Consider the following 13,885-nt stretch of genomic DNA (forward strand, 5'->3'; position numbering starts at 1 on the left):
TTATACACCCATGAACCTCTGAAGGAGGGCCTCCTTCACTCCTGAAAGAGTCACACTGCTTGGTGACTCACCACCCTCAAGTGTAGGATCCAAGGTAACTGCTCTGAATGACCACACTCCAGGCACCGCTCTGCTACGGACTCCCTTTTATCTAAACAAATGTTTGTGAAAGTTCTTCCATCCGCAGCAACCGAAGCTGAAGCTTAAGGTGACCTTATCCCACGGCTTTTCATTCAGAAACACCTCTCCCATTTAAATCCTGTGACTTGATTTCATGAGATGCCAAGGCCCCTGATTATTTGCATTCATAATTAACGAAAAAGATGTAAGTTGCTTTTCAGCACAGAAGCATCTAACAACGATGAATGGACCGAGGCTGCCCTTGAACCTGGAGTCTTTCCTCTCAAGGTACATGGGTGACCAATCACTAAGGAAAGAGAGATTGTATGTACATGCGGTGAAAAGAAACCCGAGACACATCTTTGGGGTGGGCTGTAGCCAAGCACCACCAACCGTCCCCAACGCCACAAATCCCTGTCTTTGAATTATGAGTCACTGAGACTGTCGGTCTGTCCAGAGTTCACTGTCAACATCTTGTTTATCTATATTATTAAAAGCTAACTACAGCCACCTTCCGTTATAGGGAGTCACAAAGAATTCTTCCAGGTAGCAGCATTCTTTAGGGTGGGCTGGGGTGAGGGGGAGGAGAGGCCTTGGATTGTACTTGCTGTTTTTTTTTTAATTGATATTTTAGCAGCAGAATCTTTGGCATTCTGGATGGGAGTCTGAAAGCTTAACGGATGGGAAAACCAGAGTGAGGCTGATGAAGCCACATCCTAATATAACTGTGAGAGCACGCTGCGATAGATTTTTTTTTAGGAGCTGAAATGGCTTTGGTTATTTCCATTTGCTACGATCCATTCAGTCTGGACAGCCTGCTCAAATCCTAATCAATCTTCTTTCCTCCAACGTTTCACTTATTCCTGATTAAGGTTGTTGCTTTATACAACCTCAGTCCAGTGGTCGAATTGGATAATGATCAGCGGACCTGAAATAAGAGGGTTATTTCTCCCAAGAATATGGGAGAAAAGTTTTATTTTCCAAAAGGAATCTCCTAATATACAATATTTGAGCTTTTTTGTGTTCTTTCATTTTCATCTTTGAATCCCTAGTGCCTGGTGCTTCAAAAATGCTGGTTGAATCGAACTGAATTGTGCTAATTTCTCTTCCTTACGAAAAACCAAACTGAAAAATCTATTCTCGGGGCTGGGGTTGAGGGGAGGGTCCTGTACTTGTATTTTCATTGGTTTGGGAGGGGTTTTTTTTGGGGGGGGGAAACAATGCAAACTAGCAACTGTCCTACAATCTGATGGTCTTAGAGAGCTCCTCAGAACACAGATGGGACCTGAACCCTGGTCTTCTGATTTCAAGCATATGCCTTTTCCTCTACTAGACCATGCTACTTTTCCCTAAAAGCTAATCCTGCAGTTAATTCCCACAGTCAACTGTATCCTAGACCACATACGTAAAACTGGGAAGGGGGGAGTCATACTAATAATAATTAGAAAATATTTATATTTGATATATTATATTTATATAGCACCTAAGATTGGCAAAGCACTTTACACAGATAATCTCATTTGATCCCCACAACAACCCTGGGGACAGGTGCTATTTTAATGTCCATTTTACGGATGAGATAACTAAGACTTGCCCATACCCATACCTACTTAATGTCTTCCTGACTCCAAGTCCAACATGCCTATGCCACCTAACTGCCTAACAATGCTGCTCTCTGGGGTAAGTGCTAAGAGAGACAATCCCACCATTTTCCCCAGTCCCTTCCTCACCCTACTCCACTCCTACTCACACTGGGCTAGTCTGACAAAGCAGACACTAAGGGGTATCCTGGGGGGAAAGGGTTGGAAGGTGGGGGTGGATCCAGCCCTGTGGACACTTAAGGCAGATATAAGAACCAGCTGCCCCAGTATACCCCTTCCTGTCTTTGGGCTTTGGTCTACCATAAATACCTTATGTTTCCAACTGCAGTGGGGATATTTGGTCCCTATTAAAACATAAATACTAAATCTAAATCACTTTTTAAAATCAGAATTGATATTCCATTATGTGTATACTTGGAAATCATCCCCTTTTTTCCGGTCAATGAGAAAATAGTTTTATTATATAATGGAGCCTCCTCCCTGCCAAAAAATCATTGAGACTGACCTTATAAGAATTCTTTGTGACCCACTATAAACTGCCAAGGGCAACCACATTAAGTCACCATCATCCCCTAACAGGGAGGAACTAGAAGAATATAGCAAATTACTGGAGTACTACCTAACAGAAGAACAGAATGACACAGAAATTTCCGACGGGATCAGCACTGACCTAGGTCTGGTAAAGGTGCCACGGGGAGCCGAGCTATGGGTAGCGGGAAGACATTCTGAGCTCAAGGGGAGAGCAGGAGGCCTTCTCATACACTGGACCATGTTGACTGACTTTCAGTTAGTTATCTGGGGATTGTGGGGAGATCGTTTACATTTTACCCCATAAGTTAGCCCTCTCTCAGGAGCGTGAATCAGCCTGATCTCTCTTCAGTTAACAGTAGGGACTTATATTTGCGTAGCATTTTTACGGTTTACGCAGGCCTTCCAGACATCATCTTATTTTCAACCCCTATCACCCAAGCATCCCTGGAAGTGCTGCCCACTCTAGCTCTCCTTCCACAGATAATGCATTCAAAGGCATTAGGAAGATGGATGGATAATTATTGTTGTGACAAGGCAGTAGTCCAATTACTGCGGTAAAAGACACAAATGACCTTTCAGGATTTAATGCAAAAATCGTTCATTGTTTCTTAGGCTATGGAGATCACAGACTCCACCTGTCTATTTTTGCATCATTATTTCAGGCACAATATCACCTCCTGGTCCTTCTAATCTAGTTTGCAATGATTCAATAGAGAGAGATCGCAAGGCCTGTGGAAGATGAAATATAGAACCGAAGTGAAGGGTTTTGTTGCCAGTAAGCATGCATAACAAATGTAAGACTTTGGGTGAGTGCTTCACCCAGTCTTTCATTTTTCGATTGCATGTCAATTAAAAGAGGATTTTGTGAATTGAAGTGGACTTCATTCCCCCAGCCTCTACACAGACCTGGCAAGCTGGGAAGTTGTTTTCTTGTTTGTTTGTTTCGGGGAGACAAGATGGGGTTCTCCAAAACAGGTTTGGGAGACATAGGTTCAGAATCCAGGATTTGATGGGAATTTTCTATCCCAAGTCAGATAATTGTTTGGGACCATGGACCTTGAGTCAGCACTAGAAAAGGGTAACATATAAACCTAACCCTAACCTGAGGCATTCAGCTTGCTGGTGTTAGCCCCCTGTGTGGCTGTGGTAGACCATAGGGAAACGAACAAATGTCACAGAGAGACTTTTTAGCCACTGCTACTCTCTAAATGATTGCTAAGAAAAGCAATCAGAATGACTCAGGCTAACATTAAGTCTGTTTGTTAACTGACATGTGTCTGGTACTGATTCAAGGTCCATGGTTTCAGACTTGGAGTTAAAAATTCCCTGTGACTCCCATTAAACCTCGATTGTGAGCCTATGTCCCCCAAATCTATTTTAGAGAGACTCTGTCATAAGCTTTACTCCCTCACTACATTAGGATTCCAAAGCCACTAAGATGTCAGTGATGACAAAGCCTTCAGCTGGTCAGGATTCCCTCTGAGTTTAAAAAAAGAAAAGAGAGAGAGAGAGAGAGAATTGGGGAAGTGGACCCTGGGAGCCTTCATCATAGCAAGAACAAATACAACAGTCCCGAATGGCCCACTCAAAACAGACACATTCATTAAACAGCACCTACTCCCAAATGGGTCATACCACAAGGTTTGATGCTATACCTAAAACATTTGTTTCACTCAGGAAAGAAAAGACAAACAATGCAATTGAAAGATGACTAGAGACTGTATGAAAACATTTGTCAAGCTGAAGCACCATCCAACGTCAATTAGAATGGAGAAAAACTATTTCAGTGACAGGCTCTTCCTTCCCCACTCCAACATCTGCAATGGTAAAGTACACCACTGTGGTGACAGCTACAAATGTTGTACTCCAAAGGGGCTGTAGGACTCATTCTGATTCAGTGATTATGTGTTTCAAAGATCACATTATTAAAACTTTCATAATGGTTTGTGATGCAGTGCTAGGTGGCACAGTGGATAGAGTATGGGCCTGGAGTCAGAAGTATCTGAGTTCAAATCTGGCCTCTGACACTTACTAGCTATATGACCCTGGGCGAGTCACTTCACCCTGTTTGCCTCAGTTTCCTCATCTGTAAAATGAGCTGGAGAAGGAAATGGCAAACCCCTCCAATATCTCTGCCAAGAAAACCCCAAATGGGGCCACGAAGGGTCAGACGTGACTGAAAACAACTGTTTCACTGTGAGCCCCTCAAAAGCTAGGAATGTTCTTCACCTTTCCTCGTATCCCTTGCATTTATCACAGCGCTTGGCACATTGTTGTTGTTGTTCAGTCACATCTGACTTTTTGTGACCCTGTGGACCAAACATACCAATACTGGCCATGGGTTTTCTTGGCAAAGATACTGATGTGATTTACTATTTGCTTCTCCAGTTTTTTATGAAGGTAGAGGTTGAGTGACTTGCTCAGGGGCACACAGCTAATAAGTATCTGAGGCCGGATTTGAACTTAGGTGTTCCTGACTCCAGGCCTGGCATTCTATCCACTGCATCACCTAGCTGCCACCCTGACACATAGTACGTGCTTAATAAATGCCTACTAACCCAATGACTGTCTCTATATGTGTAGCTCTTGGATTTTCTAGCTGTTTTTTCTTTATCTCTTGATCTCCACCCCCTCCTTTTTCTCTTTCAAACTCTCCTTCTTTGTGTCTCTCCTTTAACTGTCCATAATAAAAATCCTTCATTCTTTATCATTTAATACTGTTAATAATAATAGTAATTAATATTATTATAGCTCACACCTAGAGTTTACTCCATATGGTTTATCCTTTACCAAATGAGATGAGTGTTTGCAGACCACTAAGTGCTATGTAAATACTAGCTATTATTATTTGTATTTTATATTTCAAAGCACTCTCTTCACAGTTTGTAAGGTGGGAAGTACAAGGGTTATAATCCCCTTCCTTACAAATCAGCAAGTCCAGGGGTCATTGGCATTGAGCTTAAAGGGGTCTTAGGGATCATTTAGTCTGACCCCTTCATTTCCCAGAATGAGAAAGGCTTAATGTCCTCCTCTGATTCTGCTCACATGCTTATTACAGCTACAGTTAGAGCTGGGTGGGCCTTGACCTGGGGCCTTTTGACTTCAAGTCCTGGAGTTAAGTCCCCTGTTCCTAATTTTTAAAACAGGAGCAGAATGTTTTAACTTCTCCTCTAAAATACAAAATTCCTTCCCTACTCCCCCAAAAAAGCATACCTTTACTCCTATGGCTCTTGGTTGAGCTTTCCTCTGTGTGGGCCGAAGGCCTCCAATCAAAATAAAAGGTTATTTATTTACTCACTCTTCTCTGCAGCCACTGACAACATGGCGCTTGGGGTGGGAGGAGTTTATGGCGTCAGCCTCCAAATGCAAGGAGGTATATAAACTCGATAAAAGTCTTTCTTCTCTGCTCACCTACCTTTTCCTAAGCAAAATCCTTCCCTGTCTTAGGAATGTGTCCGTGAGAATAGAGATTGGTTGGGTGTCTAGTCTATAGCACTGACTGACATTCATTGGACAAGCATTTATTAGGCACCTGCCCTGTGCAAGGTGCTAGGACACAAAGACAATATAAAAACACTCCCTTCCTTCAAGGAGGTTACAGTCTACTGAAGAATGTGTGTGGGGGGGGGGTGCAGCTTTTAAACATACAAATAAATAAGATAGAATTTGAGGAGAGAGAGAACTGACAATTAGGGGCATCAGGAAAGGGGACAGCAACTGAGTTGAACCCTGAAGAGAAAGATAAGGATGCTAAGAGGTGTGGGTAAGGAGGGCATGCATTCCAGGCACGAGGGACAGCCTAGGCAAAGGCAAGGAGGTGGGACTGTTGAGTTCCGGGAATAGCAAATGGATCAGTTCCAGTTGAATGCAGAGTGCATAAAGGGGAACAACCACAAGATTATTGCAATAGTCCAGGCAAGAGATGAGAAGGGAGTTTTCATCTTGCTTTGGATGGAGCTCTTGCAAATTACACCCCAATCCCTCAGGGCTGCGCCATCTTTAGTCTCTTGGGAGGTTAACAGAAAAACTGGAGATTTTGACTGTCCTAGCCCTTCCAAGGATGACACATACCTGATGAGCGGTCCTAAAAGTGCTGTCTGCTGCGTCCTCCTCTATCACCTCTTCTATTGTATCCTCCTCACTTGCTTCTGAACAGGAATCAAAGACATCCACATAATACTCTTCAGCTTCTACAGGATCTTCTGGGATCTCTGAAATGAGACACAGCCACAAAACAGCTGATTACAGGGAGTAAGATGGTGTTTTCCCCAGAGACGTGGAAAGAGGTGACTTACAAATCTCCCTTTACATCAATGGTGCCCTGTAAGGGCATGAAGCCCGGTCACTTACAAATAAAGTCAAGAAGGGGAACATTTGTCAAAGCGGAGAGTCAGCAAGAACAGAGGAAATGCCATTCTCAGCTTCCTTTTGAAACTCCAAGTGAGAAAGCCATGAAACAGTGATGAAACTATGGCTCAAATGTGTTTCTATTTTAAATCAGGTGGGGAATGTTGGCAGTGAGGGGGGTGCGATGGATAGAGTGCTGGGTCTGGAGTCAGGAAGACCTGAGTTCAAATCCAGCCTCAGGAACTTACTAGCTATGTTTCCTTGGGCAAGTGACTTCCCTGCTGTGTGCCTTAGTTTCCTCAACTGTAAAATGGGGATAATAACAGCACCTACCTCCCAGATCTATTCTGAGGATCAACTAACACCTTAAAGTACTATAAATAAATTAATAAATAAGCCTTGAAGTACTATCTAAAATTTTCAAATCTTAAATCTCTATATCTACAAACCTAGCTATTATTACTATTAGGCATCTGGCTCAGTGGATAGAGTGCTGCACCTGGAGTCAGGAAGAATCATCTTCCTGAGTTCAAATCTGGCCTCAGACACTTTCTAGCTATGTGACCCTGGGCAAGTCACTTAACCTCGTTTCCTCATCTGTAAGACAAGCTAGAGAAGGAAATGGCAAACCACTCCAATATCTCTGCCAAGAAAACCCCCAAATGGCATCATGAAGGGAGGGATGTGACTGAACAACGATTATTATTAATAAAATATATACTCACATCCAGAATCACATAAAGCGATAATGTCCTACATGAGCGAAAGGCCCCTCCACATCACCAAGAGCCCATCCTGAGCTTACAGAGCACACCCAGTCAACAAGGCCACTGGTGCAACACACGCCCAGTGGCTGGTTCTATACGGTTCCCTTGCACTTCCTCTTTCAGGGGAGAAGGCAAAGGAAATGCAATCCCTTCCAACTCAGTTTATCAAAAGGTTTTCTTGGCCCGCATGCAGTCACTTGTTGCGTTAATGTTCACTTTTCCCATCCAGGGGAAAACGCTCTTTGATAAATAGCTTTAATTTCCTCTCCCCCTGCAGTGACCCTTATAACTGATGCGTCAGGGCAGCGCTCTGGAGTTCCCACACACTTCGCAGGCAGTGACGGAGTACCTTTACCAAGGAATCCAATGATGACTGCCTCAGAGACTGTATCCCCAGTGTTCCAGATGAGGGCTGCACAGAAAGAGGGATTATGCAAGACGCAGGTGCTGGGGAAGGGTTCTCATTTGGCCCTTCTCAATTAATTTGGCTTCTTCAATTAAGCCCAAACAAGTCCCTTCAGCTGTGACATAAAAATACTAATTAAAAACCCTTATAAGTATTATACTTATTTACTTTGTAATACTGAATTATTATGATACTATATTATATATAATTAACGTGGCTATTTTAAGAAGACCTACATGCTATTGCTAAATTTATTATATTAATGATAACTGGCATCATTTATCATTAATAGGACAATTGCAGGATGGGATCATGGGATACCACAGACTATAAAGAATTTAAGTGGCTGGTCTCCTGCAGGGCAGCGAAGAGACAGCGGTGGTCAACAATTGTGTTCGGCATGTTATCCAAAAATTGCACATAAGGAATAGCGTGAAAGTTATGAGAGAAAGAGGTAGTCTGTTCAGTCGTGTAGCAAGACAGTGAGGTAACAGATGGGCAGTCTACATGCTGGGCTCATAAAGTAGCTTGGAGATTATGAGTGTTGTCTGGGATGGAGACATCCATTAAAAAATGTTGTCCTTACATTTTTATAGATCAGCATCACAACGAGGAAATTGCCAACAATAGTTTGGTCTATGATAACCATCTTATTGGTTGAGCTCTCCAGAGGTCTGTATTTGTAGCACTGGAGTCTGTCTTATGTCTGTCCACAAAAGTTAGGGAACTTCTGGTGTATAATCCCAGACACCAGGCATTATGAGGTAGACAGTAAATGCACTCTCTCTACTATTTCCCTGCATAATCTACATTGATCACTAAATCCAGTCTCCTTAAAAAAAAAAAGAAATAACCTTCTATAGTTTCTGGTGTCAATGACCTAGTTCTGAATTGCCATCACAGACTTCTGTTTCCTCAGATAAATTCACATCAGTCACATGTTCAATATTTCTTTATAAAAATGTTGTTGGTCAAGCTCATATGGAAGTTGCCCATGGAAGATCTGTTGATTACATTCTTGGATCTTAGCTGTTTCACAGGCTCCATCCAGAGGCAAGCCAATTTCAGTAATATTGGACAAAACCACCATGGGCATACGTATACCCACCAGGCGTCTACCCACTGCCCTTCAGGTATATTCATTATCAGCTTCTAGTCTTTTTTGTTGAACTGATGTTTCTTCATTCCAGAAGCATTTCTGTAGGTTTTGGACCTGTCTGCCATGTTCTCTAAGAATGTCTATCCATCATCTTCCTTTGGTTTGGCTGCCTTAGGCTGATGGGTCCTATATTTCACTAATGTTCTACAGGTTTTTGTTAGGGCACTTTTGAAATCAGCTATGGCCCATCTGAACAATTCCGAGAGAATACATTAATACTGCAGAGGTATTAACTGCTTTAAATATGCTCTCCCCATTAGGCTTTAATTTCAGGATGCCAATAAGTCTCTTAACATTTAGCTACAGCATTCTCATTAATATCTTTATGTTCTCTGTGTCTTGCTCGAAGGAGACCAAGTTATTTATGGCTTGCCTTCATCCACTGATTCAATGTGACCTATAGATTCAGGCCCAAAACCTTCTGCCTCTATCTTTCCTTAGCATACATTAAGAATGTTACACTTATCAAAAAAAAAAAAAAAAGAATTTTACACTTATCACATCCAATGATAACGTGCTTTCAATGGGGAAAGTTTCCATGTGAGGAAGGAGTTGGTGAATGTGTGACTGTTGTTGTTTTTGTTATTTTATTTAAGGGGAAAGTACTAGAAAGGTGTTTTGCCCAAGATCGTTCTGCTCTGTTCCTATGCTCTGACATGTTTACAGTAAATCTATGTGATCTCCAAAGAGCTTTTGGCATATTTCCCCACTTTCTGTAAGGTAGGCCGGGAAGATATCATCAGCAGTTTGACACCGAGGCAACCTCACTGATGCCTCACTTAAATGACTCAATCAAAGCCCACAGGGCCAGGGTGTGGAAGAGGCAAGATCAGGACTCAGATCTTCCATGTCCTAGGCCAAAGTTCCTCAAAGGAATAACATAACCAATATTGTCCAATATTGTCCAATAACTTCTAGAACTTGGGCTCCCCTAAGGTAATGGGATTTTCCCAGTTGATAAAAAAACTAGTGGGGACCTCAGAAACCATAGATTGGTGATGTCAAAGTCAAACAGAAACGGAAGCTACTAAACCACTCATAAAGATCCCTGTGGGTGCATACTGAGTTAGAAAATCACAAAATTAACATGTCATGTCGCATTTTTATTTATTTTGCTAAATATTTCCCAATTACATTTTAATCTGGCTCAGGCCACCCTCAAGAGTATTGTTAGCTTCATGGGCTTGCAGGCCACCTGTTTGACACTGCTGAGCTAGTTCAACCTCTTCATCTAATAGATGAGAAAACTGAGGCCAATGGAGTCCCCAAGGTCACCCAGGTAGTAGGTGACAGAGGCAGGATTCAAACTCAAGTCTTCTGACTCCAAAGCCAGCACTCCACCCAATGCACCACGATGTTTTCTAAACTGAATTAAATCAACAACTATTTATTAAGAGTCTGCCATGGATAAGGCACTGTTCTAGACGCTAAACCCCAGTGTACTACCCTCCCCATGACATTAATAATCTTTTGTCCTTATCTAGGCTTTTGTGTTTATCTGATCATCTTTATAGGTAAAAGCTCTTTATAGGGCCAAGGCCTGTATCATCTTCATAATACTCTGGAGAACTACATGGCTCACAGATAATAATACTTCCGAACTTCAACACATATTGAATTAAAAGGGCAGAGATTTCAGTGATAAGGTGAAGATTCCCCTAATGAAGGTGCTCATTTTGACTACCAGGCCATGCAGTGGCCAAAATTTTTGTTGCTGATTTGTGTCCAACTCTTCATGACCCCATTTGGGGTTTTCTTGGAAAAGAAACTGGAATGGTTTTCGATTTCCTTCTCCAGCTCATTTTATAGATGAAGAAACTGAAGCAAACAGGGTTAAGTGACTTGCCCAGGGTCACACATCTGCTAAGTGTCTAGGGGTAGATTTGAACTCAGGAAGATGAGCCTTCCTGATGCCAGGCCCAGCACGCCATTCTCTGGGCCACCCAGCTGCCTGGTACATAGTAAATGCTTAAAAAATGCTTACTGATGGGCGAGAGGGCCACTGAGATCTCCTCCAGCATTAGATTTATGCTCTATCACCCTGGAGCCCCTAGGTCAAAGACATGAGTCAAGGTCACCCAATGGTTCTCCCAGCACATCCTGTTAGAATGTCAGGTTCACCTAGCTCTCTACCATAAGATTGGATTGTCTCTCTCTCCACAGCTAATAATAATGTCAGAAATAATTAATATTTGCTAAGCACAGAGAACAAATGACTTGTAATGTGAGAAATTCAGCAGACTAGTTTTGACTTTTCAAAAAATTCTCCCTGGAAAAGTACTAATATCCAAGTTAATACTTTTGAAAAAGGGTTTTCCAAGTTCTATACAATAAAATAAAATCATTAGACAAAAAATACTGTATTTATGTTTTTAGCCCTGGGGGGAAAAAAGAAGTGAAATTCTGCATCTGCCAAGAGATTTTTTTTCCCTCTGTGCTTAGAGGGACAAGATAGCATGATTACATGGAAGCGATGAGCACAAAATGACAGCTTACAGGGAGAAGAAGGGGTCAGAAACCCCAGCCCTGTCACTGCTGCTGATTCATGGCACGACCCCTGTTAAAGGGGCCGTTTTTCCCTATAAAATGGGGAGGATGGTGTTTAAAGAGACAATATTTACTAAACTGTCAAGGCAGCCCCCAGAGTCTTGAACGTGAACAGCTGGGTACACTCTGCAATGATCAGACCATCTTAGACCTAAGCGCCGGTGGGAACCCAAGCAGCCGTGTTATCCACCTCCCTGTTACAAATGAGGAAACTGAGGCAATCTAAGATCATAAGGTCACAGATGTGGAGAAAGAAGAAACCTCAGAGGTCACCTAGTCCAATCCTCTCATTTTACAGATGGGGAAACTGAGGTCCTGATTGGGGAAGTGAATTATCCAATATCAAGGATGAGTAGAGAAGCTTTCTTGACTAGGGGCCTGGCGAAAGTTTCTCAACTTCATTCTACTACAGAATTCCACATCATCGCAAATGATGATGTAGTACGGTGGGTGCAGTACGGTGACAGTAGAAAAAGTATTGAATTTAGAGCCTTTGGCCTGGATTCAAATCCTGACTCTGTCACCTACTGCCTGTGGACACGGGAATGTGTCACTTCAATACACATTTATTAAGCACCTACTACGCGCCAAGTACTGTGCTAAGCACTGGGGATACAAAAAGAGGCAAAAGACAGTCCTTACCCTCAAGGAGTTTACAATCTAATAAGGGAGCCAATGTGCAAGCAAGTACATGCAAAGCAAGGTACAGCCAGGATAAACAGGAAATAATGAACAGGGAAGGCCCCTGTTTGGGGCCCCATTTTCTCATCTGTGAAGTGAGGGGCTTGGGTTAGATGGACTCTGAAGTCCCTTCCTCTTTCTGCTAGTTGGAGAAGGGGAGACAAAGAGCAGGCTAGGTCACCCTGGGGAGATCACACTTCCTCCATGGTGCTTTCTCCACTCTCGCTCCCCTCTATCTAAAATATGCTAAGTCTTCTTCGGGAATCTCTCCTAGATGCTTAGCACACTGGAATCTGCCTTATGGTGACTGACGCACGTTTTTTCCCTGTACTCTCTCACAGTTTTCTTGAGGGCAGGGGCTATGCTTGATTTCATCACTGCATCCTGCATACAGCTCTGGATATATTAGAGTGTTTTTTGTTTCCTTTTCATTCATTCATTCAAGCACATATTATATTAAAAAAACACACACACCAAGATTCCCTTACTAGCTCATGTAAAATGGAGTCTTCACAAATTCTAAGCCTCCAAATTATTTTTTAAAAAGACTGTCAGAGCTCATATGACCTATTTTGAACGAATAGAGGCCAGTCTTTCCCAGGAAATTCAGCATTGATTTTAGCAAAGGCTTTGCCTCAGTAAGAATATAGAAAAATGTATCTAAATTCAGAGGCAGCTGGTCAGTACCTTGAGCCTGGATCTGAAGTCAAGAAGACTGAGGTCAAATCTGGCCTCAGATGCTTCTCAGCTTGTCACCTTAGGCAAATTCTGTATAATCTTTCATGCCACCATCTTAACCCATCTTAACCATCTCAATTTAATTGTTGTCTGCCTCAGTTTCTTCATTTGTAAAATGGGAATAATACTACTACCCACCTCACAAAATTGTTATGAGGATAAAAAATATATTTTTTTTTATTGTTTTTTGTTTTTGGCTGGGCAATGGGGGTTAAGTGACTTGCCCAGGGTCACACAGCTAGTAAGTGTTATGTGTCTGAGGCCACATTTGAACTCAGGTCCTCCTGAATCCAGGGCCGGTGCTCTATCCAGATAAAAAATATTTGTAAAGCCTTTTGCAAACCTTAAAAGGAAGGAAACAATCATTTATTGAGAACCTACTACATGCCAGGCACTGTCCTATGCACATAGGACAATATTTACAAACATTATCTTATTTGATCCTTACCCCAAGCCTGGGAGGCAAGTATCTATCAGCATCATCATCATCATCATCATCATCACCACCCCCTCCCATTTTACAGTTAAGGAAACTGAGGGAGATAGAGGCTTTTGATTTGCCCAGAGTCACACAGCTAGCAAGTGTCCAAGTTCAGATTTGAACTCAGGCATTCCTAATTCCAGGCCCAGAGCTCTATATACTGTGCTACCTCTTTGCCTCTTAAAGCACTATATGTTGTAGTTTGATTGTTTCAGTTGTGTCTGACTCTCTGTGACCTCATTTGGGATTTTCTTGCCATAGATACTTGAGCAGTTTGCCATCTCCTTCTCCAGCTCATTTTAGAGACGAGGAAACTGAGGCAAACAGGGTGAAGTGACTTGTTAAGGTCCACACAAATTAGTGTCCGAGGCCGGATTTGAACTCAGGGAGATGAGTTTTCCTGACTCCAGACCCAGTGCTCTATGCACTATGGCACCACCTAGCTGCCCTAGCACTCTGTAAATGCCAGCTATTAGTAGGAGTTAATGTACTTAAGTAATGCACATA

At 42.4% G+C, this 13,885-nt stretch overlaps 1 protein-coding gene across 3 annotated transcripts in view; it reads right to left on the bottom strand.

The window, feature by feature from the left end:
• The window catches only part of NEK11 (NIMA related kinase 11), a 272,217-nt gene that overhangs the window by 89,998 nt on the left and 168,334 nt on the right, over positions 1-13,885 (bottom strand). For all 3 annotated transcript variants that reach the window (XM_027872170.1, XM_027872168.1, XM_027872169.1), the window contains exon 13: positions 6,324-6,463. In XM_027872170.1, the coding sequence (XP_027727971.1) occupies positions 6,324-6,463 (140 nt within the window). The remainder of the gene's footprint in view (positions 1-6,323; positions 6,464-13,885) is intronic.

This window comes from Vombatus ursinus, unplaced genomic scaffold, assembly GCF_900497805.2.
Source record: "Vombatus ursinus unplaced genomic scaffold, bare-nosed wombat genome assembly UNPS02014799.1, whole genome shotgun sequence".
NCBI classification, from domain to species: Eukaryota; Metazoa; Chordata; class Mammalia; order Diprotodontia; family Vombatidae; genus Vombatus; species Vombatus ursinus.